The sequence below is a fragment of the Marmota marmota genome, unplaced genomic scaffold, assembly GCF_001458135.2.
Source record: "Marmota marmota marmota unplaced genomic scaffold, marMar, whole genome shotgun sequence".
Lineage (NCBI taxonomy): Eukaryota > Metazoa > Chordata > Mammalia > Rodentia > Sciuridae > Marmota > Marmota marmota.
In genome coordinates, this window is record NW_025999998.1 from 11,989,669 (window position 1) to 12,014,461 (window position 24,793).

A 24,793-nucleotide genomic window follows, 5' to 3' on the forward strand; every position below is an offset into this window, starting at 1 on the left:
TCAACCTCTTTCATCAAGTAATCCACAAATATTGAAAGTAGAAAAAATAGCTTTTTATAACTAGCAGAATTTTTAAAATTAATTAATTTATTATACTGGGAACTGAATCCAGGGGTGCTCTACCAATGAGCTACATCCCTAACCCCATCCCTTTTATTTTTTTTTTTTTTATAAAATTTTGAAACAGGATCTCTCCAAGTTGCAGAGGCTAGCTTCAGACTTGTGATCTTCCTGCTTTAGCCTCTGGAATAGATGGGGTTATAAGAATGTGCCACAAAGCCCAGCATATGCATCACTCACTACAAGAGCTAGCTCAAAAACTTGTTCATGCTCCTATTTTCCCCCTAAAACCACAGCACTTACAAACTGAACTAGAGGAGTATTATCTTTTACCAGTTTGTAAAATATAGTAAAAAATGACCCAATGTCTCCCAGGGTTACTGCAAAAGAAATATACAAACAAGTAAACAAAGTGCAGAGTATTTGATTTGTAATAGAGACCTTACATGTTAGACCAGTTTATTTCCAAAGCTGGTTGATTTCTACTCAGAATGTAAAATTTACCCATAATTCTGTCTTTAAATATCAATCAGTTATACTAATAATAAAATTTACTAGAACACATACCTGCAATTGACTTTTTAAAAATCAAGATTCCCTTTCTACTCATCCAGGAGACAATGGCCCTTCATAAGACCAATCACATGTAATGAAAAAAAACAAGTTTCAAAAGAAACATGAAAATTTAAAATCTTTTAGTTCACAGATAAGAAAATAAAACTCTTGAGAAATTTAAAGTTTTGTCTTAAGCTGACTGATAACTGATGAAACAGAACTAAATTCTCTAAGAGAAGATTCTTTCTCCTATACTGCACTGCCTTAAAAATATACAATAAATAATGTGTGTATGTGCGCATATATATGTGTGTGTATATATATGTATGTATGTATACACATATATACAGATCTGTATATATGTTATGCTAGTTAATTTTTTGCTGAGATTTTCAGTTCTTCTCAAACGATGAGGAATATCACAACATGAATAAAAATGTAATACTCCCCTCTCCCTATTATCTTCATGTCTTTTTCACTTAACATGACTTATTTTCAGTTCCCAGCTTTCAAATCGCATATGTATTATGTGCCAGGCACTAGAGAAATATAAGGGGAAAAGAAATAAGACATGGCCCCCTCATATGAGAAAGTTCTCAACTGTAAAGCCACAGTACCTTCCTAAAAGTCCTCTTTGCTGATTCTTCCTCATCTTGAAATGCTAAAACAGTACTATCCAATAGAAATACAATGAGTCACAAAAGTAAGCATATGTAAGATTTTAAATTGTCTAAGTTATATTAGAAATAAATACAAATGTATTTCACTTAATTCAGTATATCCAAAATTTTATAATTTCAAGGAGTTATCAATATAAAAATCATTGATATATTTCACTTTGGGGTTACTTGGCCACTTGTGGCCAATGGCTACTGTATTGGAGTATGCAACTGTTAAAATACTATAGTGTCCCAGGGCTCATCTTTGGACTGGTTATTTTCACTATCTATACCCACTCCAAAAAAAGATCCCAACAGTTCATGGCTTTCAAACCATCTATATGTTATCAATCCCCACATTTATATCTGGCCCAGAACACCTCCCTGAACTGCAGATAATATAGAAATACATGGACACAAACCTAACATGTCCTAAACTGAAACTATTAACTGCCAACTAGCACCTACCCCTACTACCCCTACCTCCCAAATATACTCCTCTTCCACATATTTCCATTTTGGTAAACTCAGAGCAAAAAAACCAGAGTAAGACATGCCTCCCTTCTTCCTATTTTCTAAAGCTTAAAATTTCACTACTTCTTACCACTTCTATTGAGCTGTTCTTCAACATCTCTCACCTTAATTATTGGAAGCACTCCCTAACTTCCCAACCACTCCCTACACTCCTTATAGTCTACTTTCCACACAGGAAACAAGAGATTTTTTAAAATTCATTTTTCACTTCTCAATTTTTTGATATATATGTATATAATATATGTACTTTTTTTTTCTTTTTTAGTTGTTGGACCTTTTTTTACTGTGCAGTGCTGAGAATCGAACCCAGTGCCTCACACATGCTAGACAAGTGCTCTACCACTGAGCCACAACCCCAACCCCAACCCCGGGAAAGAGTTTTAAAACCTAAGTTAATGTCCCTCCTTAGCTTGAAAGCCTTGAACGACTTTGTTTTATCCAAAGTCAAAGTCCTTACAACAGTTAAACCTTGTGAGAGCTGGCCTGTTTCTCTGAGCACATCTCTTACACTAACATTCATTCATGATCCTCTAGCTACACTGGCTTCCTTGCTATCCCAGAACAACCAGGAACACTGGCAGGCAATACTGATGGCTTTTCCACTTGCTGTTCTTTCTCCTTGGAAGGCTTTTCACCCAAGAAATCAAAGGATTGCTCAAAAATGACACCTATTTAAAACTGTAATGCCACTCCTCCTGTTCTGTTTTTGGCCTTCCCTACATTCTTTTCCTACTTTTTCTCCACAGGAATTATCACCAAGTGGTCTGCTATATATTTCACTTATAAATGCCCGTATTGCTTTTCTTCCCCTTTTAAAATAAACATTCCACAAGAATAGGAATTTTTGTTTGTTTTATTCATGGTTCTATCCCCAGGACCTAACACCTAGTATATAAGTTAATTGATAAATATTTGATGAATGAACAAACGTTGTCAAGTATTGTTCGAAACACGACATAACATATAAAGTCACAGGACAATCCCAAGCATATAGTAGCCTCTCAATAAGCATTAATCTATTTCTTTACCACTGCAATGCTTTTCACAAGAGAATCAGATTTTTAAAATTATAAAAAAAGTAAAGTCTTACATCTTATTCTATACTTTTTATATTTATGTTTATACTCTTTAAATAGCTAATTATTATTCAAAGGACAGTGTAAAAAGACATATAATAGAACTTATCTTCTTAAAAATCCATTGCACACATGAAATTCAGTAGCAACTCAAAATGTGATTGCTTAAAATACATAAAATTAAAGTATGACTTAAGCCATCTTTAAACATAGAGAATTATAATCTCTGGCTCTTTTCTATGGGAAAATATGAAATATATCTTGATCTGAATTGTGATATTTCTATCAAATATTTTGGGTTTGAAAGCTGCAATAATCAGAATCAAAGAATGTAATATATAAATAAAATGTGACACCAAGCTACTGAGTATCAGAGATTTTTGAATGATATGCCCCTCAATATTAGTGATAAAACCAAGACTAAAAGTTCTTGGCTTTGAATCCCCATCCTATGAACTTTCTACTGTACTACAGAGCTTCTCACACACCTTATAATCCAATCAATTATGCCAGTTGCCTGTAACCCCTAGAAAGGAAGAAAAGTAAAAGCATACATCAAACAAAACTCAACATGGACATTTATATTTTAGACAAAAGTTTATAGAATACAGAAATGCAAAAAGGAGCATGGTTTATGTGTTAGAATTGCTGTGAAGTTATTATGAAGAAGGGGTTGAAGAAATAAATGTAGGATGCCCTGGACATATGGTTTACATTTCATTTTTCAAACAGCTAACAACTCACAGAGCTTCTAAGACTTAAGAAATCTAGACAAATTTTATCTTATCACTGATGAAAACTACATACCTTACATTCCATGCTGTGGTAAAGTCTGGGTTTAAAAGCAGCAGGGTACACGTGACATCTATCAATTCTAAAATAAAGAGAAGTAATTTTAAAAACAAATAGTCTTGACCTTTAAATCTTAGTTTCTTTATCTTAAGGTTCTCTCCTTTTCTGTCATATAACAGCATATATCTCAGGTCGTATTAATTTTAAAGACAGATACCTGGCTCTAAACTGAAGATTATCCTCAAGACTTTCTTCCACTTAGGTCTACCTTTTCTAAAACTCAGACCTTGAAACAATTTTACAATATGCCAGTAAATAATTAACCACTTCATTCTTTCAGTAGTTTTGGCACTAATATTTACCAAGGAAAAGAAATAATTTCTAACCACTTTCATTTAATTTCATAAATATCAAATATGTGCAAATGTTCAAAAGAAAAAAAAATCACTCATAATACAACCCATTTAACATAATTAATTTAAAATTTCCTACAAAAATTTTCCCTCTTTGCATATTTTTACATAACTATAGCAATGATAAAACTACTATAACTATAGCAATGATAAAACTACTATAAACATTTTAAACAGATGCTGTATCTTATAGATCCTTTTTTTATGATGTGTTTCCTGAAGTAGAACTACCATGTTGGATCAATATAAAAACCAGTATGGCTCCTACTAAGCATTTCCAAATTGTCCTCCAAGTGGATTGTATCTATGTATACCGACAAGAATAACATAAATGTATTTATGTCCCTCTAATTCTGACCTATATAATTGTTTTTAAAAAATCAGTGTGATGAATTTTAAAAATTGCACTGTTTTTAATTTTATACTTTTACATTTATTCATATAAACTTTTTTTTTCATTTGTTTGTGACTTATAGTTCACCTAGAATAGCCTACACATATTCATAAGCTATTTACCAATCATGGTCTTAACAAAATTTCAACATATTCTAATAAGCTCCAAAAGCCTATTTTAAAAATAAAATGAGTAAAATTTAGATAAAGGAGAATTCTAGATTCTAGAATTCAGATTATTAAACCAGGATTATTAAATTCTAAATCAGGTAACCCTACCAAGTGTGTATCTAAGTGCCAACCAAATAAAATAATAAAAATGATTGCTATAGCTTATTTACCATTATTGTGTACCAGACATATTAAGCACTTTATTCACATTCTTTCACTATAGTCTCATAATCATGGTCCAAGATACACTTACTCAGCTTTACGGACAGGGAAAATGAGATACTCAAAGTTTAAGCAATTTGCCCATAGACACTGAATTAGTATCTGACAACTTAGTGCTTTTAACAAATCAATTATACTGCAATTGAAATGTCTGTCTACATGAAGTGGGATATTTTCAGTGTGTAAGTAATAAATTTTTAAAATCTAAGAACAAACACACTTAAGTGTATCCTATCGTCATTTAAATATATTCTAATTAACAAAATCAATTATTGTTGGGGCTAGGATTGTGGCTCAGCGGTAGAGCGCTCCCCTAACATGGGTGGGATCCCAGTTTGATCCTCAGCACCATATAAAAATAAAGGCATTGTGTTGTGTCCATCTACACCTAAAAATATTTTTTAAAAAATCAATTATTATATTTTCATACTATCTTAATAAAAGAATAACATTTATTTTGAGTTCCATGATTTCATCACTATGGAACATACTGTAATGTTTGATACATAAGCAACAAACAGTAGGATTAACACACATTTATTTTTGACCTGCATTCTTCCTATTATGTTATTACATGCAAAAACATAATATGCCTATAAATATGTAAATTAACTTCTTTATTCTTTTAATAGTTTTAGGCACTATTTTAATATTTGCCAAGGAAAATGCACTTTTAATTTATTAAGTCTATGCCATTAGTCATTTAATTGTACAAACATTATAAGTACTGACAATATGCAAAGATTAAATTGGACCCTTATAACTGAAAGAATGGATATAATTGTAAATGAAACCAGATTTTACCCTTGATAAAGTTACCCACTAGTTGGAGAGACCATATAAATAATTATAAGGCAAAATTAATAGTTACTGGAGCACCTATGGGAGACTAAATGAATATGGTTATAAAGGCACTGAAGACCATAGAAAAGTATGGCATGTGAGAAGACGCATGAACTTCACAGCCAGCTCTTAAAGACACAATAGTTAGTAGAGTATGACTACACCACAGGGTGCTGGAGATATGTATTAGAAAAATGAAGCCTTCTAGAACCTGGTTCCAATTTCTTTTCTGCCTGGCTTTCCACGATTTCCCTTCACATGCCATGCTCCACCTAAAGCCAAACCCCATCATTCTGGGAACATATCTCTAATCAGTTGACCTTCTATTCTCTGGACATAGCTGAGATTTACCTACTTGCTATTCTTTTCACCAGAAATGGCCTCCTGTGTTCAAATATTTATACCAATAGCAATAAACCTTTTATATCTCAGGAACTCTGAAGTGTATCTTTCCCATAAAGGCTTTCCTGACCTACCTAGCTAGAAAAAAATCTTTCATCTGTTTTGTATGTACCTTACTTTGTTACTTATATAAATATTATTCTCTTAATCAAACTATAAATCAGGGAGACAGATCCTCCCTAACACATCTTCAAATTATTCATTCACTCAAAAATTCTGTAAGCATATATAACAACCTAGGCACTGAGCTGGGTGACGATGATTAAGATATGGTCTCTGCCCAGAAGAAATTCCATATTAGTCCCACAGAACAGAGGAGCGGTAAGAGCACAAGACTTAAAGACACAACATCTGCCAGGACCCGTGGTGCACACTCCCAACAGCTTGGGAGGCTGAGGCCCTAAGCAACTCAGTGAGACCCTGTCTCTAAATTTAAAAAAAAGGCTGGGGATAAAGGGCCCCTGAATTAAATTCCCAGTACCAGGAAAAAAAAAAAAAAGACACAATACCTGGGTTGGCATCCAAGCCACTCTACTTACTACCTACAACACTTCTTTAAGATCTCAGTTTCCTTCCAGGTACGGTAGTACATGCCTATGATTCCAGTGGCTCAGGAAACTGAGCCAGGAGGATCGAGTTCAAAGCCAGCCTCAACAAAAAAATGAAGCATTAAGCAACTCAGTGAGACCCTGTATCTAAATAAAAATACAAAATAGGGTTGGGGATGTGGCTCAATGGTGGGGTGCCCCTGAGTTCAATCCCTACACCCCAAAAAACCCACAAAAAAACAAAACAAAACAAAAACAAAAACCTCAGTTTCCTTCCCTGTGAAATGGGGATGATAAACATTGCACAGTATTTTATAAAATGAGATCTATCCCATTTCTCCACAGTTTGGAGAAATAACTGCTCAATAAGTATTTATTCAACTAAATACTATTGCTACTTACCAATGAAGAAATGAATATTTTCAACATCAATTAATCAAATCAGATGAGTCAGTTGTTCCTATAGTAAAACTGTAAATTTCTAAACTTGTAAGGTAGTGACAACATCAAAACCCAAATACTTACTAAATAAGTAGCTATGTGGAAAGGTTTATGCACGATGAGAAAGTCTCCAGAATTTCTTTGATGGCTACAACTCTTTAAAAGCCATTAAGCTACTTAGGTAAACTGGCACTTCATTCCTTGGACTCTTCTTCCTCAAGACAATGTCTGACAAATGGTAGTTGCTATATATACTTCTAATAACTCTTTTCCCCCAACTGCTACAAGTGAAGACAAGTTCACCCTTCATTAGAAAGAGATCTCCATACAGAAGCAATAGGCAAAAACTCACAAATACAGCAAATACTCAAGTCTCCACTTTTCAATTTGTGGTTGATCAAAGTAACATTTTGTTTACTCAAAGCTTTGCTTTCTCTTAGGAGAGTGATAGCAAGTTATTGAGTACACAGCCTAGCTCTCCTATTTAGTGGAATTCCTGGGCATGTCACTCACTGTGCTTTAGTGTTCCTATTTGTAAACTGAATCCAATAACTGTAATACCTTAGAGGGGTATTAAGTGATTAAAACCATTAAGTGTCAGGCAGTATACAACACACAGTAAACACCGAATGAAAAATCCTGTTACGAAGGTGTATCTTCTAGCCCAGTTCCATAGGTCATACTGGGACTGGATGTCTTCAGATGAGGAAAAAGAATTTCCTAAGTGGGATGAGTAGTGACCACGGAGTAGAGGAATACTTTCCAACTTCTATGAATCTCAGGAATCTCAGGACTTAAAATATCCAACAGCCTCCACCAACGATTAATGGGCTTGGTAACACACAGAACCATGTGCCTCCCTCTTTGATACACTGGCCAACTCTGCCTGATTCATGACTCAAGTTGAAATGCAAGAGGTGGGGTAAAGTAGAATGTCAGAAGCAGGAAAGGGCTAATTAAAGAAAAGTAACTAGTAATACTGGATATCATTAGAGACAGATCCTCACAGAAACCCTCTGAGGTCTTGATTAGCATTCCCTGCTTTTGGTGTAGAAACATGAAGAATTTAAGTAATTTGCCTAAGGTCGCTGTTAAGGAACTTCAGGGGGCTGATTAATTGAAATTTTATTTTTTATTTTTATTTGTTCTTTTTAGATAAACATGACAGTACAGTGTATTTGACATATTATACACACAAGGAGTACAATTTATTGTAATTAGGATCCCATTCTTGCAGTTGTACATGATGTGGAGTTTCACTGGTCATGTATTCATATATGAACATAGGAAAATTATGTCCAATACATTCTACTCTCTTCTCAATACCCCTCTGGCTCCTCCTTATTGTCTAATCCAATGAACTTCTATTCACCCATACTCCCACCATTTGTGTTAGCATCCACATATCAGAGAACACACTGGCCTTTGGTTTTTTGGGATTGGCTTATTTCACTTAGCATCACAGTCTCCAAATTCCATCCATTTACTGGCAAATGCCATAATTTCATTCTTCTTTATGGTTGAGTATTATTCCATTGTGTATATACACATTTTCTTTATCCATTTACCTACTGAAGGGCACCTAGGTTGGTTCCATCGTTTAGCTACTATGAATAGAACTGCTAAACAGATTGATGTAGCTATCACTATAGTATGCTGATTTGTTAGAGTCTGTAAACAAGTCAGGATGGCGCCTGGCATTTTGCCAGAGAAATGTTAGAGTCTGTAAACAAGTCTGGATGGCGCCTGGCAAAATGCCAGAGGGAGTGGTTTGTGAAGTAACACCAGCAAGCCATTAAGTGTGGAGATTTCTTATTGGTTGACTGATGTATCTAGTTTATGCTAATTAAGATAAGCTGTGTGGAATGTATAAATACCGCTCCTGTCCTACAATAAACGGCTCCCACTCCTGCTGTATCGATCTACACAAGTTATTCGTCACCCCCGGGTTATTCTGCTGCAGCGGGACTGCGGCACTGATTCTAAGACCTTTAGGTATATACTGAGGAGTGGGATAACTGAGTCAAATGGTGGTTCCATTCCAAGTTTTCTGAGGAATATCCACACAGCTTTCCAGAGTGGCTGAACCCATTTGTAGTCATACCAGCAATGTATGAGTGTACCTTTTCCCCCACATCCTCACCAACATTTATTGTTACTTGTATTCTTGATAATTGCCATTCTGACTAGAGATGAAATCTCAGTGTAGTTTTAATTTGCCTTTCTCTAATTGCTAGAAATGTTGACCATTTTTATTTCTTCTTCTATGCACTTCTGTGAAGTGCCTGTTCAGTTCCTTTATCCATTTATTGATTGGGTTATTTGTGGGCTTTTTTTTTTTTTTTTTTTGGAGCTTTTTGTATATCCTGGAGATTAATGCTCTGAGATGCAGGTGGCAAAGATTTTCTCCCATTCCACGGGCTTGTTTTCATGTTCTTGTTTCCTGTGCTGTGAAGATGCTTTCTAGGCTAATACTATCCCATTTATGGATTCTTGATTTTATTTATTGTATTTTAGGAGTTTTGTTGAGGAATTCAGTTTCTAAGCTGGCATGATGAAGATTTGGGCCTACTTTTTCTTCTAGTAGGCACAGGGTCTCTGGTCTAATGCCTAGGTACTTGATCCAATTTGAATTGTGTGCAGGGTGAAAGATAGGGGTTTAATTTCACTTTGCTACATATGGATTTCCAACTTTTCTAGCACCATTTGTTAAAGAGGCTATCTTTCCTCCAATGTACATTTATGGAGCCTTTGTCTAGCATAAGATAGCTATATTTGTGTGGGTTTATCTCTGTGTCTTCTATTCTGTACCACTGGTTTTCATTTCTGTTTTGGTGCCAATACCATGCTGTTTATTATACTGTAGTATAATTTAATGCCTGGTATTGTGATGCCTCCTGCTTTACTTTTCTTGCTGAGGATTGCTTTCGCTATTCTGAGTCTCTTATTTTTCCAAATGAACTTCATGACTGCTTTGTCTATTTCTATTAAGAACATCATCTGAACCTTAATAGGAATTGCATTAAATCTGTATAGCACTTTTGGCAGTATGGCCATTTTGACAATATTAATTCTGCCTATCTAACAATACAGGAGATCTTTTCCTCTTCTAAGGTCTTCTTTAATTTCTTTCTTTAGTGTTCTATAGTTTTCATTATAGAGGTATTTCACCTCTTGTTAGATAGATTCCCAAGTATTTTTTAGTTTCTTTGAGGCTTCTGTGAATGGGATAATTTTCCTAACTTCTCTTTCAGCTGAATCATCATTGGTCTATAGGAACAGAATTGATTTATGGGTGTTAATTTTATATGCTGCTCCTCTGCTGAATTCATTCATGAGTTCTACAAGTTTTCTGGTGGAGTTTTTGGGGGCTTCTAAATATAGAATCATGTCGTCAGCAAATAGGGATAGTTTGAGCTCTTCTTTTCCAATTTGTATCCCTTTAATTTCCTTTTTCTGCCTAATTGCTCTGGCTAGAGTTTCAAGGACTATGTTGAAGATAAGTGGTGAAAGAGGGCATTCTTATCTTCTTCCAGTTTTTAGAGGGAATATTTTCAATTTTTCTCCAATATGTTGGCCTTGGGTTTAACATATGTAGCTTCTATAATGTTGAAGTATGTTCCTATTATCTTAATTTTTCTAGTATTTTGAGCATGAAGTGGTGCTGTATTTTGTCACATGCTTTTTTTTCTCCATCTATTGAGATAATCATGTGATTCTTGTCTGTAAGTCTATTGATGTGATGTATTATGTTTATTGATTTCCTCATGTTGAAGTAACCTTGCATCCCTGGGTGAACCCCACTTGATCATGGTGCACCATCTTTTTAATATGTTTTTGTATGAGATTTGCCAGTATTTTATTAAGAATTTTTGCATCTTTGTTCATGAGGCATATTAGTCTGAAGTTTTCTCTCCTTGATGTGTCTTTGTCTGGTTTTGGTATCAGGTAATACTAGCTTCATAGAATGAGTTTGAAAGTATTCCCTCCTTTTCTATTTTGTGGAATAATTTGAGGAGCACTGGTGTTAGTTTTTCTTTGATGGTCTGGTAGAATTCAGCTGAGAATCCATCTGCTCCTGAGCTTTTCTTTGTTGGTAGGCTTTTGATGTTGGTAGGTTTTAATTCCATCACTTGGAATTGACCTATTTAAATTTTCTATGTCCTCCTGATTTAATTTGGGTAGGTCATATGAGACATATGCCCTAGAAGACATAGAGACATATGTCTCTAGAAATTTTGTTGATGTCTTCAAGATCTTCTATTAGTGTATAAATTTTCAAAATAGTTTCTGGTTATCATTCTGTTTCAGTAGTCTCTGTCATGATATTTCCTTTTTCATCATGAATTTTAGTAATCTGAATTTTAAATTTTAAAATTTTTTTAACTTTTTTTTAGTTGTTGATAGAACTTTATTTTTATTTATTTATATGTGGTGCTGAGAATCGAACCTCGTGCCTCACATATGCTAGGCAAGTGCTCTACCACTGAGCTACAACCCCAGCCCCTTGAATTGTTTTGTGTTTGTTTCAATTTAATTAATTTTGGCTTTGCTTTTAAATATTTCCTATCTTCTATTGCTTTTGCTATTTATTTATTCTTCTTTTTCTAGAGCTTTGAGATGTAATGTTAGACTACCTATTTGTTAACTTTCTATTCCCTTAATAAATGACCTCAATGCAATCAACTTTCTTAGAACTGCTTTCATAGTGTTCCATAGATTTTGACGTATTGTCGCTATTCTCATTTACCTCTAAGGATTTTTTTATTTCATCCCTGATGTCTCCTGCTATCCATTGGTCATTACACAGCATTTTATTCAGTGTCCAGGTGTAAGAGTAGTTTCTAGTTTTTATTTTATTGTGATTTCTAACTTCATTCCATTAGGATGACAAAATGTAAGGTATTATCTCTCTGGTTTTGTTGGGGTTTTTTTGTATTTGTTAAGAGTTGCTTTGTGGCCTATCATATTGTATATTCTAGAGAAGGATTCATGTGCTGCTAAGAAGAAAGTATATTCAGTCATTCACGGATGAAATATTCTATATATGTCTGTTAAGTCTAAATTATTAATTATATTTTTTCAGTTCTATAGCTTCTTTATTTAGTTTTTGTTTAGAGGATCTATCCAGTGGTGAGAGAGATAAAGTCACCCAGTATTACTGTGTCAGGGTCTACTTGATTCTTGAAACTGAGCAGGGTTTGTTTGATGTAGGTGGATGCTGCACTGTTTGGGACATAAATATTTACGATTGTTATGTCTTGTTGATATATAATTCCCTTAAGTATGAAATGACTTTCTCTTGTCCCTTCTTTAACTTGGGTTTGATATGAGGATAGATATCCCTGCTTGTTTATCTGATAGGAGGATAGAAGTCCCGGATTGTTTACGAGATCCATTTGAATATGTTTTTTCCCCATCCTTTTACCTTCACTCTGTGGATGTCTTTGCCTATGAGATGAGTCTCCTGGAGATAGTACATTGTTGAGTCTTATTTCTTAATCCAACCTGCCAGTCTACGTTTTCAATGCAAACGTATGAGTTTAGGCCATTTGCATTCAATGTTATTATTGAGAAATTATTTTTATTCCTTGCAATTCTGATTTATTTCTAGTTTTCAATTTGAATTAGTTTTATGAACTAAATTTAATTTAATTTAATCCAGGTCTGTCTTCCTACAAACATATGCTCTTTCCATGTTAGCACACCGTCAGCAAACATTCTGCCCTTTGTACAAAGGAATGAACCAAAGATCTAAAGATAAACGTATATAATCAACAGCTAATTTACTCTCTAAATTTCACCAACTATATACTATTTCCTCTGTAGCCTTATCCAAAGGTGAGAGGTATTGAAAGTCTTATAATATCTTGAAGTTAAAGAGACCTCTCTCCAAATGCCAGAACATATACCAGCAAATAAATGTTCCTTCTACACACTCCAATATATGACCAACCCATAGGAAAAAAAAAAAAAATTAGTCAGGACACACTATAATAAGAAAGTAGCTAAATTCCAGCTGTCACAGGGAAAGAACATAAGGATACTACATAAGTCAGGGAAAATTCATACGCTTACTTTGTTGCATTGCAATTCTAGAAATGGTCCAAGGCCAGGAGCACATCATAATGGTAACTGGATTTGAAAACTGTCTCTGATAGAGAAAGATTTTCATGCATCTAGAAATAAATCCAAGGTCAACTTGGATTGGTTAATCTCTTCCTCAAGTATATTCAGATTTCTCACGAAGAGAGGCTCAAGGTTAAACTATAAAGAGGAATTATAGTATCATTCCTCTCCCAAAGCAAATATGGCTATTACTATTATAGGCTTTAGAAAAAAAAAACAACCATCAATCACTAACTCTTTCCAAATACCTAAGGAACTTGACATTGAGGTAAATCTTGCTAAGAAATACACAATGAATAAACAACCAGACTCAAGTTTAGACCTCTTGCTTACCAAATTCATTATTTGTTTGACAAGTAAACAAAGAAAGAGGAGCCATATTCCCTGTTCCTAACAAATTTACTATTCAGCAGGTAAAAGCAGTGTTCAAATAATTAACTAGAATATAGTGTAGTGTTACTATTATGCAAGTCATCTGAATAAAGGACTCTTATCCATAAGAGTGCAAAGAATTATTGCTTCCTGTCAACAAGGCTTCACGTTGTTCAGTCTGTGTATATGCATGTGTGTGCTTAAGCTGACAACCACACCAGTGATGAAATTAAGACAGGAGGCTGGCCTCAGCAAAGGCAGAAAAGTAAGGCAGAACAACACAGCCAATTCAAAGAATTAACCAAGGCAGGCAGTGGGGGGGCATGTATATCAAATGGCTACATACGTAAATACCTGAAGTGTTCAAATGAATATCAAAAAGGCAGCAAAGCAAAACTCAATGCCTGAGGGGTGTGAGAAGGCTGTGCTAAACCACAAGACTTGCTCAGTTAAGAAAAGCAGAGGTCCTGAGACTTGGCCAATTGTTGCTGTGCATTAACTTTCACAGCCAAGCCTTCTGATTTTAAGTGATGACAGAAATCCCAATTTTCATCCTGATTTTTACACATTTATTCAATTAATTAAGAACAATTTTAAAAACTTTATACAAGCCAAAGCATAACCTATCTGTAGACAAGCGTCAGCCCAGGGGGTGGAGAATCTACAGCCTTTGATGTTGAATATCAAGTAGAAGAAAAGTCTGGTGAGGTAGGGTAGGAACAGACGTGAAAAACCTTGAATACCATGCTGAAGAGTCTGAAGTCTACAATGACTGAAGGCATCATGAAATAAGATAAGCAAATATATATTTCAATAAAGATTCTCTCAAATGGTTTTTAAGAAATGTTACTGGAAGTATTGTTTGAAATGATTAGTTGGTAGCATGAAGGGCATGGATTATTAAAGAGCATAAAAATGGGGTAGACCAGTTATGAAGTAATAACATTTGTCCAGAAATAATGAAGGCCTAGCTAGCAAAACAAATGAGCTCAGTTTTGGATTGGGATTGGGCAGGGGTGGGGAAGGAGAGTGTTGTGGTTGTGAGAAAAGTAAAAGTGAAAAAAGATGACAATATGGCACATTCAGAGAGAGTGCAGGAGAAAGCTCTGCCCAGTCAGGGTTCCTAATGTGTTAATCTTTCTTGCTTTGTATTTGCCATGGATTTCTAAAAAATCTGAATTATAGTATCATTCCTCTCCCAAAGCAAATACGGCTATTACTATTATAGGCTTAAAAAAAAAAACCATCAATCGCTAACTAACTGTTTTCCAAATACCTAAGGAACTTAACATGTTAACAAGAACAGGAATTCAGTTTGGTCAAGAAGGAAAAAACTATCTTGGGAGTACAAATCACCTTGAATTACAGAATATATTCTTACAAGGATGCCTATAATTCTGGCCTGATCAATCATACAGACACTGACATTGTGAAACTGTTCTGTAAGTTGTCAGTTTTCTTCACTTGACTCTTTTTATACATACGGTATTTTCTTCAAAACTGGTTTTAAAGGAATGCCATTTCCATGAAATAACTTTTTTCTTAACAATTTCGACATTTTATTTCTTAGCAAGATTTACCTCAATATTCTAATTGCTTCAGTTCATAAAATAGCAGAATATTCATATTAACATTTTCAGATCTTTTTCTGTCAAATCAGAAATTTACTTCCTTATTTTTACTAATAATATAATACACAATCTGAGTTACATGTGATACCACATTAAACCACCTCCCTGCCCACACACAAAAAAAGTGAAATTGAAAATTGCTTCCATAAGGACACAAGATAGGGATAAATTCAAAACCTACTTCCATGCATATGTAGTCACAACAGAACTTAAAGCTAAGACCCCAGAGTGAGAGAGCTTAACCATCTAATCTTCAAGGGTCCTCTTGGGCCTATCAAGACTAAACGTATGTGATAAGGAGATAGAACAGGGGCTGGGGATGTGGCTCAAGCGGTAATGCGCTGGCCTGGCATGCGTGCGGCCCGGGTTCGATCCTCAGCACCACATACAAACAAAGATGTTGTGTCCGCCGAGAACTAAAAAAAAATAAATATTAAAAAATTCTCTCTCTCTCTCTCTGTTCAGAACCTACCAGAAAAAAAAAAAAAAAAAAAAAAAAAAAAAAGGAGATAGAACAAAGCCACAGAACCCAGAAGGACAAGAAACAGAAATGGAAAGAAGGATGTAGATGGACACAGGAAGGAGGTGGGTAGAGTTAGCATATATGAATGGGCAAAAGCTAATGCTCTGAAACCAACACAGCCTTTGGCTCTTAAAAACTCTGTTTCTTTTCTACTAGAGAATCCCTCTACTCCACTCCACCAGCACCCCCCACCTGCAAAATTAGTTATATATTGGCTCAATTGTATATTTCTTATCAAAATACAAACAATGCAGCTTTGTCTGGCAAAAATAACATGAAGGATTCATGATGTTAACTTCTACCTCAATGTTACTGAAGCCTATGATATAGTAATGAAACAATTATAGAGGATCTACCAAAAGATAAATACCCTTACATTTATGTCTCAACTTTTACCTCAAAATTTATATCTAAGTTGATATAATTGAGAAATATATATTAAAGAACGAATGGTTTAGATATGAAGTATCCCAGAAAAGCTCATATGTTAAGATACTGTAAGAAAGTTTAGAGGTGAAATGACTGTGTAATGAGAGCCTTAACCTAATCAGTACATTAATCCATGGAAAAGTATTAACTGTGTGGTAACTGTAGGTAAGGTGTGACTGGAAGAGGTGGACCACTGGGGGTGTGCTTTTAGAGTTTATATTTTGTCCATGGTGAGGGGACCTCTTTGCTTTCTGATTGTCATGTCTGCTTTCCTCCATGTACACCTTCCTCCATGATGTTCTGTCTCACCTCAGACACAGAACAATGGAGCCTGCCATCTATGGACTGAGACCTTTGAACCTTTGAACACCAAATAAATTTTTCCTTCTGGTCAGTTCTTTTGGTCACAGCAACAAAAAGCTAAATAAAACATCAAGCGAAACAATCAAATGCAAAATAAAAACTACTTCTTATTAAATCTTCAAAGCAGATTCTTTTTATGGTCTAACAGGAAAAAGGGTTAACCTATTATGACAATATATTAAGGCCAATGCCGAGATGCATTTAGAAAAATCAGTATATGACACCTTTGGCAACACTCTTCTCCATCTCACACCCTCAAAGACACTGTCACTCAACTGTAAACTTCTGAAATAAAGGGACCATGTATTATTCATCTTTTATCTTCCACAGTACTTAGAATAGCTTCTGGTATGAGTAGGCCCTTGGTAATGGCTACCAAACTGGTAATTAAAATTCTCCAGAAAACAGAGTTCTCATTCAAAATCGGCCCACAGGCACACTGAGCACTTTTGAACGTACTGCTGTATGTGGGAAGAGAAAGAAGCTTTATAAAAACAGTTCAGGACATGGTGTTAGGTGACTACTCTGCCCCAAAGTAAGACCTAAGGTGAGACCAAAAGGATAAACACAGAGGCTAATTTAAGAGAATGCTAAGAAAAAAAACCAGGTGGGTAATTAAGGATTATCTCTTGCAGTAAAGAATTGTTTTGGAGATTGGATGCTCTGACTCCTCCACCCCCATTTCAGCACAAAAGCAGGACTCAGAAGGCCATAGCTCAATTGGGATTCACAGTGCAATGGTACATTCATAAATCACTGGGCTGGTTCACAGTATAACTACCACCACCACACCTCTGTTATCTCATCTGCAGTGCTACAAAAACAATTTCTATTTCCCATAAAATGCTAAAGGATCAGAAATCAAAGGTAACAGGAATAGGGTAACAGTCCTCTTCGGTAATAGTCAAATTTTTATTTAAAAGTCATAAGATGTGATCTTCAAATAAAATCTTTAAAATGACCTCAATTATTAACAGGTAAATCAAAACTGTTCTGGTTGTAGCAGGTGGCTTAGAATTCTGCTTAAGGCACTGCCATATAATCACTGTGGTTGCAAAATCTGAAAACTAATGATCTAGTCCAAATTCCTCACCTCACACATGCCCAGGCAGTGAAGGGAAGAACTGAAACTGGAATCCAGGAATATCAACAACCAAACGAGGGCTTTTCTCACTATGTTCCAAGCTGCTTCTAAAAACCAGAGGAAGACACATGATTGATACTTACCATCTTTGTTCAGCCATTGCTTTCTCGTTCTGTACAAAAGGAGCTTATTGTGGACGTAGGGTAAAAGGAACTTGACACACCAGCTCTCCACACCAAGTTTGTTTTCAACCAGGACTATGGGACTTCGGTTATACCTTGCTTCAGGGCATGGGATCAGGCCAATTTCATCTCTTAATATGTAAAACATAAAAAAGAAATAAAGATGGTTTTGGGCTTTTCAAAAATTTCCTAATTCTACAGAATACTTTAAAAAATATTTCCCTTTAAAATATTATTTAGCTTACCTACTAGACTAGTAGAAATAAAAAACAATAACAAAAAACCTCGTGTTGTTGACAATGAAAAGAGTATGGAAAATGAGTATGCTGCACTACTCTCTGTTGACAGGAGTTAAAATTGATACCTTTGGATGGCAATTTGAAAATGTCTTCAAAATTATAAATGCACATTCCTTTTGACCCAACAACTTCACTGCTCAAATGATCCTGTTCTAAAATATACAGATAGGATTTTCACTACAACATTGCAACAAAACAGTAACCAATCTATATGTTTATCAATATAAGACTGGTAAACTAAGAATAGCCCATTCATATAAAAATCGTTAAATAATAACATAGATTTGAATATGCTGATATGAAAAGTTGCCAAGGTATACTAAATGAAATTTTTTAAAAAAATGCTAAACACAATGTACAGCACAAAGCCTTTTGTATAATTTCTTTAATAATATACAGATACATTAAAATTTTCCTTGGAAGGATATCAATAAATTTTTGGAGAAAGAAAGGAATTGAGAAAGAATTTTATTTTTATATTTTAAATTGTTTAGTTACTTATATTACTCCTGTTTTTAAAAACTGCACAAACTGTTTCAGCCTGCCTGCTAATAAATGTATATGGAACAAACACAAATTATCAAAGTTATGTTGTTAGTAAGCCATTTTTCTCCCTTTCTACTCTTCTGAAAACAAAACACCCTAGTAAAAGTCAAAACACAAAATACATTTCAGAATTTGATCATTTTGATTTGTGGTAGCATCAATATCCCTCCTTGACCACAATGTAAGCTGAGATTTAATAAGCAATATGTAGGTCACTTAACTTAACAACATAGTAAACCAGCAAACAAAAAATGTTTTGCTAAACCTATTCTTGCCTACATGAAGCATCCTTTCTCAAATAGAATGACCTTTATTCAATGAATAATGAAAATTCTTATAACAAGAGTAGTTGAAATAAATAATGCTTAGTATCTATGAATTTAAAAAAAATTATCGTTGTAGATGGACAGAATGCCTTTATTTTATTTGTTTATTTTATTCAGTGCTAAGGATTGAACCCAGTGCCTCACACGTGCTAGGTTCTGCCACTGAACTACAGCCCCAGCCCCTATAGATTTTTAAAATGTGTCTTTAAAAAACAGAATGAAAAACTAGGTTTCAGAGTTTGTGTATGGTATAAGTCCCTGGGATTCCCTTGCCAAGAACATAGTTATTTGATAGACTACTATAGGGGGCAAACCCGTTCAACTGCAGGTTTTAAGAAAAAACCCGTTTTGTTAGCTCATCATCACAAATTGGTAAAGGGCTGTGGATCTAAAATAAAATCCCTCCTGGAAACTCTAAACTAGAGAGCTCAGAGGCAACCTACTTTCTACTGATCACTTCATTAGCAAAACAGGGATATATCAATAAACAAGGGTACCCTAGGGGATGCAAGTCACTACAATTCTAACTAATTTAACTCTTGAGAAGCTTGTGGGACCTAAGATTTTTTGTCCTGACTTATAAGTTTGGTAGATTCAAAGGTGTTCTAATATGCCATGTCAATACTATCATACTTTTTTCCAAGTACCTACAGTGTACTGAGTACTATGTTAGATTCTGAAAATGCAAATAAGAATTAAAAAGTGGTCCCAGACATAAAGAGATAAATTTTTTGAAAAGTTGTGTCTGAATCTATAATAAAATGTTACCACTCTGTCATTCCAGTTATATAAATAAAATTACGTAGGAAGAGCGGGGACAATGCTAAAAAGGCATCTGAGGATAATGTCCAGTATTTCAATATGTTTTGCATTTATACTTGATATTAAGCTAAAATGTGTCTAATTCATTCTTAAAACAACTAGACACATCTTGTATACTTGAGTAATACATGACAATTGACGGTACTCAGGATTACCATACAAAGTAGAATATAAAAAATAAGCTAAAATTAGTAAAAGAAAAAAATCCTTCAATCTTAACTATTCAGAAAATTCTGTTAAGATCTAATAACTACTTAAAAAACTTCAAAGAACTGCAGGAGTCAAAAACATGTTATAGTAACAACTTAAAAAAAAATCCTGGCTTCTGGTATAATCTGTTATGGGGAAGCGATTTTGGTTTTTTGGTTTTAAACTTAAATTCAAAATGTAAAAATCTGCCTTGTTCACTAGCTGTACCAAAAATAAAATGCCCAACTACCTAAATTATAGAACAAAGACATCTGCACAATTAAAAAACACGTTGCTTTGATTGACTACCCTTCTTTTAAGAAATACTTTCAAAACACAAAAATGCCTTGGAGATATCAGGTGCTTAAAAATTGCTTAGTGAAAGGCTGATTATCCTTGCACATCAGCGATTATTCAAATACATAATTTACAAATGTTATAACTTCTTGACCCTCCAAAGAAATATTACCCCTGATTGTCTAACATAGTGTAATGAAAACAGCATGGGTCAAATGTCACTTTCACCTCTCAGACCTCAGTTTCTTCATTTGTAAAGAGGTAGAATTGCATTATACTTTTAGTAAAGGAAATGAGTTGGTCTCATCCAGTTTTCAAATTTTATGACAGAAAAAGTCAGCAGCTATTTGTATGTAAGACTGAAAACAATCATAATAAATAGGGAAAAAACACAAATACATGAAAAGAGAGGTAGTAAGTAACATGTACAGACAAAAGCACTCGGTGGAAAGTCCAAGATTGTAATTGGTCTACCAATGACAATTAATGTGAATCTGCTAAGTCACTTGACATCAGGATCTTCATCTGAAATACAGGGAAAATAATGTCTTCCCTATTATAAAAACAAAGTGATACAATGTGAAGAATGTGGTAAACTACCAAGTACTAAGCAAAAATGAAGTATGTTATCATTAATTCATTTAAGAGTCTGAGGTCAGCCAGTGAAGTTCCTTGGTTAACAGTAATGAGAAGTTGAGGAAAAGAATATTAAGCCTTTGCCAAGTTATCTGACCCTTATATACAGTGATTTTGATGTTTTCTAAAAAGAAAAAGACATTTACTTTATAGGCAGGTCAACCTATCAGTTTCCAAATAACAGTTTGATTTCAGACTTCTGTGCCTAGTCCCTTAGGTCATAGTCCACTTTTTTTCAGACAATTTAGAACAGGATCCCAGAATCATTCTAAAACTGCAAGGGACCTCATTCTAGTCTCATTTTATCAGATGAGGAAACTGAAGTTCAATGGGGTTAAAGGGATTACCTAAGGCTAGCAGCTAAATTAAGAATCTGGGCCTCCTAATACTTAGATCAAACCCCTGGCAGTAGAGTGAAAAGCAAAATAGAATTTAGACCAATTCTTTCTAGAGTTCTGGCAGCTTAAATTCTAATTTCATATTCAAGGAAAAGGTGTGAAAAAACTCCCCCAAACCTAAAAGCAATCTGTCATCTCTCTACCATTATTAATGTCTGGGTACTCACCCCCGCCCCTTTTTCCCCCTATGTATTTTACAAAAAGTGAAATACTGGACATAATTCTTTTTAAATAAAACTTAGCAATTCACATTAAACGTTTCCCTACATAATTAAATTATATTTTAATGGCTATAATGAATGTACTATAAATATCAAATACATTTCTGGTTATTTCCTCACAAAACAGTCTTAAGGGTTCCACTGGCTTCCTGATGAAGTTCAAGGTTCACATAACATGGCTATTGACTTTGATCCACACTTAGTTTCTGTTGTCTGTACTCTTCAGAAACATCATCAGTCAACTAGAATAAATTCACATAGTATTTACTAAAGTATTGACCAGCTTCCCTCTTAGAAAGGATGGACAATCTCCAAATACTAAATCTGAACCCTTGTAATGTTGCATACTGAACAGAAAACAGCCCAAGTATTCAGAAAATGGCACATACCTTTTTAATCTAATAATACTTTGGTTTCTGTTATTCTTTTTTATTAATGTGGAGTTCTTTCCACAAAGACCAAATAACAGTAAAATATCTAATGACTCTTGCCAACTGATAACTGAAACTCTACTAGTGATTAAGATACTTCAGAGACTTCCCAGACTTTCTCATTGGACTATCAACTTTGTATGTCACTAAAATTACATTACAACTCTTAGAAAAAAGCTACACAAATGACTACTGTGTATTGTTTATTACATAGTTGTATTAGGTTTTACATGATTTCTTTTATTCTGCACAATAATCTTGTACAGCAAAAACTGATTCTCATTTTACAGATGAGAAAACAGTCTTGTTTATGCAGTCAGTAAATAAATGTCTCTCAAACCCTATAACCAAACTTTTACAACGATACTACTGTTTAAACAAAATTTAAATATAAAATCCTAACACAAGATTGTAGATCCTGGCCGGGCGTGGTGGCACATTCCTGTAATCCCAGTGTCTTGGGAGGCTGGGGCAGGAAGATTGAGAGTTCAAAGCCGGCCTCAGCAAAATCGAGGCACTAAGCAACTCAGTGACACTCTGTCTCTAAATAAAAACACAAAATAGGGTTGGGGATGTGCCTCAGTCATAGAGTGCCCCTGAGTTCAATCCCTGGCACCAATAAAAAAAGAAAACTTTAGATCTTTTGGTTTCCTATTCTTCAATTCAATTGGCAGACAATTTAAAAGTGCCTGTCATTACTATTTCCTTACAGATTTTCACTGGGATCTGCTTAGAAGTATACTTTCCCAAACCAACTATCCTTCATCCCTCACTTCTCAATTTATTAATTACTATTTCCTCAGAAAGAAACATCTTGACCTTCTAACCTAAGTAAGGCCTCCCTGTTATTATTCTTTCAAAACATTCTTTATAATTACCCTTTCTGCCTCTTTTCATAATCTGTATACTGATTTGTTTTAAGTTCCACTGAAGGACAGGAATCCATGTCTGGCCTGTTGACAAACTGACACCCAACTCCTAGTCTACTATCTCCAGAAACAAGCACTGTGTCTGTCAAAAGAGGTGCTCTTTTGCAGAACATATGAATGGAATGAAATAAATTCAACCTGATAGTTAAAGACTTTCATGATCTGTCTCTTCAGTAGCTTCTCATTTTGCTACTGTTGGTTATTTCTCTGCTCTTAGAACATCTTAGCCTCTGAGACTCTAAATCCTAACCAGACTTCAATTAGCTTAAAACCCACCTCCCCTAAGAGCCCAGATATACCCAGCCTCCCCTCTACTTCTAACACTCACAGTATGTACTTACCATACTATTAATACAGCCTTTACCATTAACTGCTTTGCAAGGTTACTTTACTGTTCAAGCCTGTAGATCTTAGGCCTTCATTTAGATCTAGACCATGCAGTACAGTAGTCACTGGACTTATGAGGCCATAAATCAACTTAAAGCAAAAAAAAAAAATTTAAATTTGATTAATCATTCACATTAGGCTAATTTCAAGTGTTTGACAGTTACATATGGCTAGTATGGCACAGATACAGAACATTTTCATCATCAGAAATTTCTGAGTGCCTTCAGTCCAAGAAATATTATTTTATACATCTTCCTATTCCATACAGTGAAGATGGTACCTTTAGCACCTCAAAACTGTTAACAGTTAATACAGAAAAATACTATTATTCATAACTTTAATGTGACCCTGATTACACTGTAAATAGCTGTTTTCCACATTAATATAAGGTCTGTATGTTGGGGTAATGCCTGTCCCTAGATCAAGCCTTTAGTTACAGAGAATGAACAAGGATTCTCTAAGAGTCAACTAATGAATATAAACAAAATTTGCCAGGTTATTTTCCATTTTATAAAGTATTTCATATTCACCATTCATTTGGTCACTATATTTTCAGCAAAGAACACAGAGATTCAGGTTGAGTCTAGAATTTGCCTAATGGCAACTAAGTAAGACTGTGTGAGATGATTTTCTTGTGTTCTCATTAGCCTTACAAGATCAAGAGGAAACTGAGGCTGACAATGGGTAATGAATCCACATCTCACTTACTGTACCTTTGACTATTCCTGATTAGCTATTTCTATGTAGGCAAAAGTCAATATATTCAAAGGAGTAGATGTCGGCAAACAAAATTATAATCTACCTTGTATTTGAAAAAAAAGGAAAACAAAAAGAATAAAACTTTTAAAATATTGTAATTAGATACTAATGTTAAAGGTAACAACATTCTTCCTTTTTAAAATAAATACATAACCCCTTATTTGGGGAGTAAAATGGCTAAATTACAGAAACAGGTACCAGCAATTTTAAAAAGCCCAAATTATAAGAAATTTTAAAAGATGCATTATAATATTATTGAAGTTATTTTTACTGTAAGAAATATGTGCTAAAATACAGCTGCTAATATTAAATAAGCTAATGAAGCTATTTAAATGTCTCAGATCTGTTACATACCATTATTTCAAATTATTTCAGACACCTAACTTATCACTAACTTTTAAATCCTAAATGACCCCGATGCTTATTAATAAAATTTTAAGTTGCATACTGGTACAGGATATTTTAATGACATTTCACAGGAAAACATGAAGGGAAGGTTTGTATTTTTAGGACTTAAAGGGTTTAAGTCCTTTATGAATTTTGATAAATATGATCCAGAAGAATTGGGACAAGTTCCAAACTGCACTGTGTCAACCTGCCAAACCCATTAACACTCAATCAGAAATAGTCTGTTTTTTTCAAATAGAAAATGATACATTTAGTCTACCTCAAACAGAAACTAAGGTGATTACTATATTTATTAGACTCCTAATTCTGCTCCAATTTCTTCT

At 34.5% G+C, this 24,793-nt stretch overlaps 1 protein-coding gene across 3 annotated transcripts in view; it reads right to left on the reverse strand.

Annotated features, from left to right (window-relative positions):
* Ptar1 (protein prenyltransferase alpha subunit repeat containing 1) overlaps window positions 1–24,793 on the reverse strand; it is a 52,095-nt gene that overhangs the window by 25,665 nt on the left and 1,637 nt on the right. For all 3 annotated transcript variants that reach the window (XM_015492911.2, XM_015492910.2, XM_015492909.2), the window contains exons 2-3: window positions 17,784–17,953; window positions 3,692–3,758 (exon numbers count right to left, since the gene is read on the reverse strand). In XM_015492911.2, coding sequence (XP_015348397.1) covers window positions 3,692–3,758; window positions 17,784–17,953 — 237 coding nt within the window. The remainder of the gene's footprint in view (window positions 1–3,691; window positions 3,759–17,783; window positions 17,954–24,793) is intronic.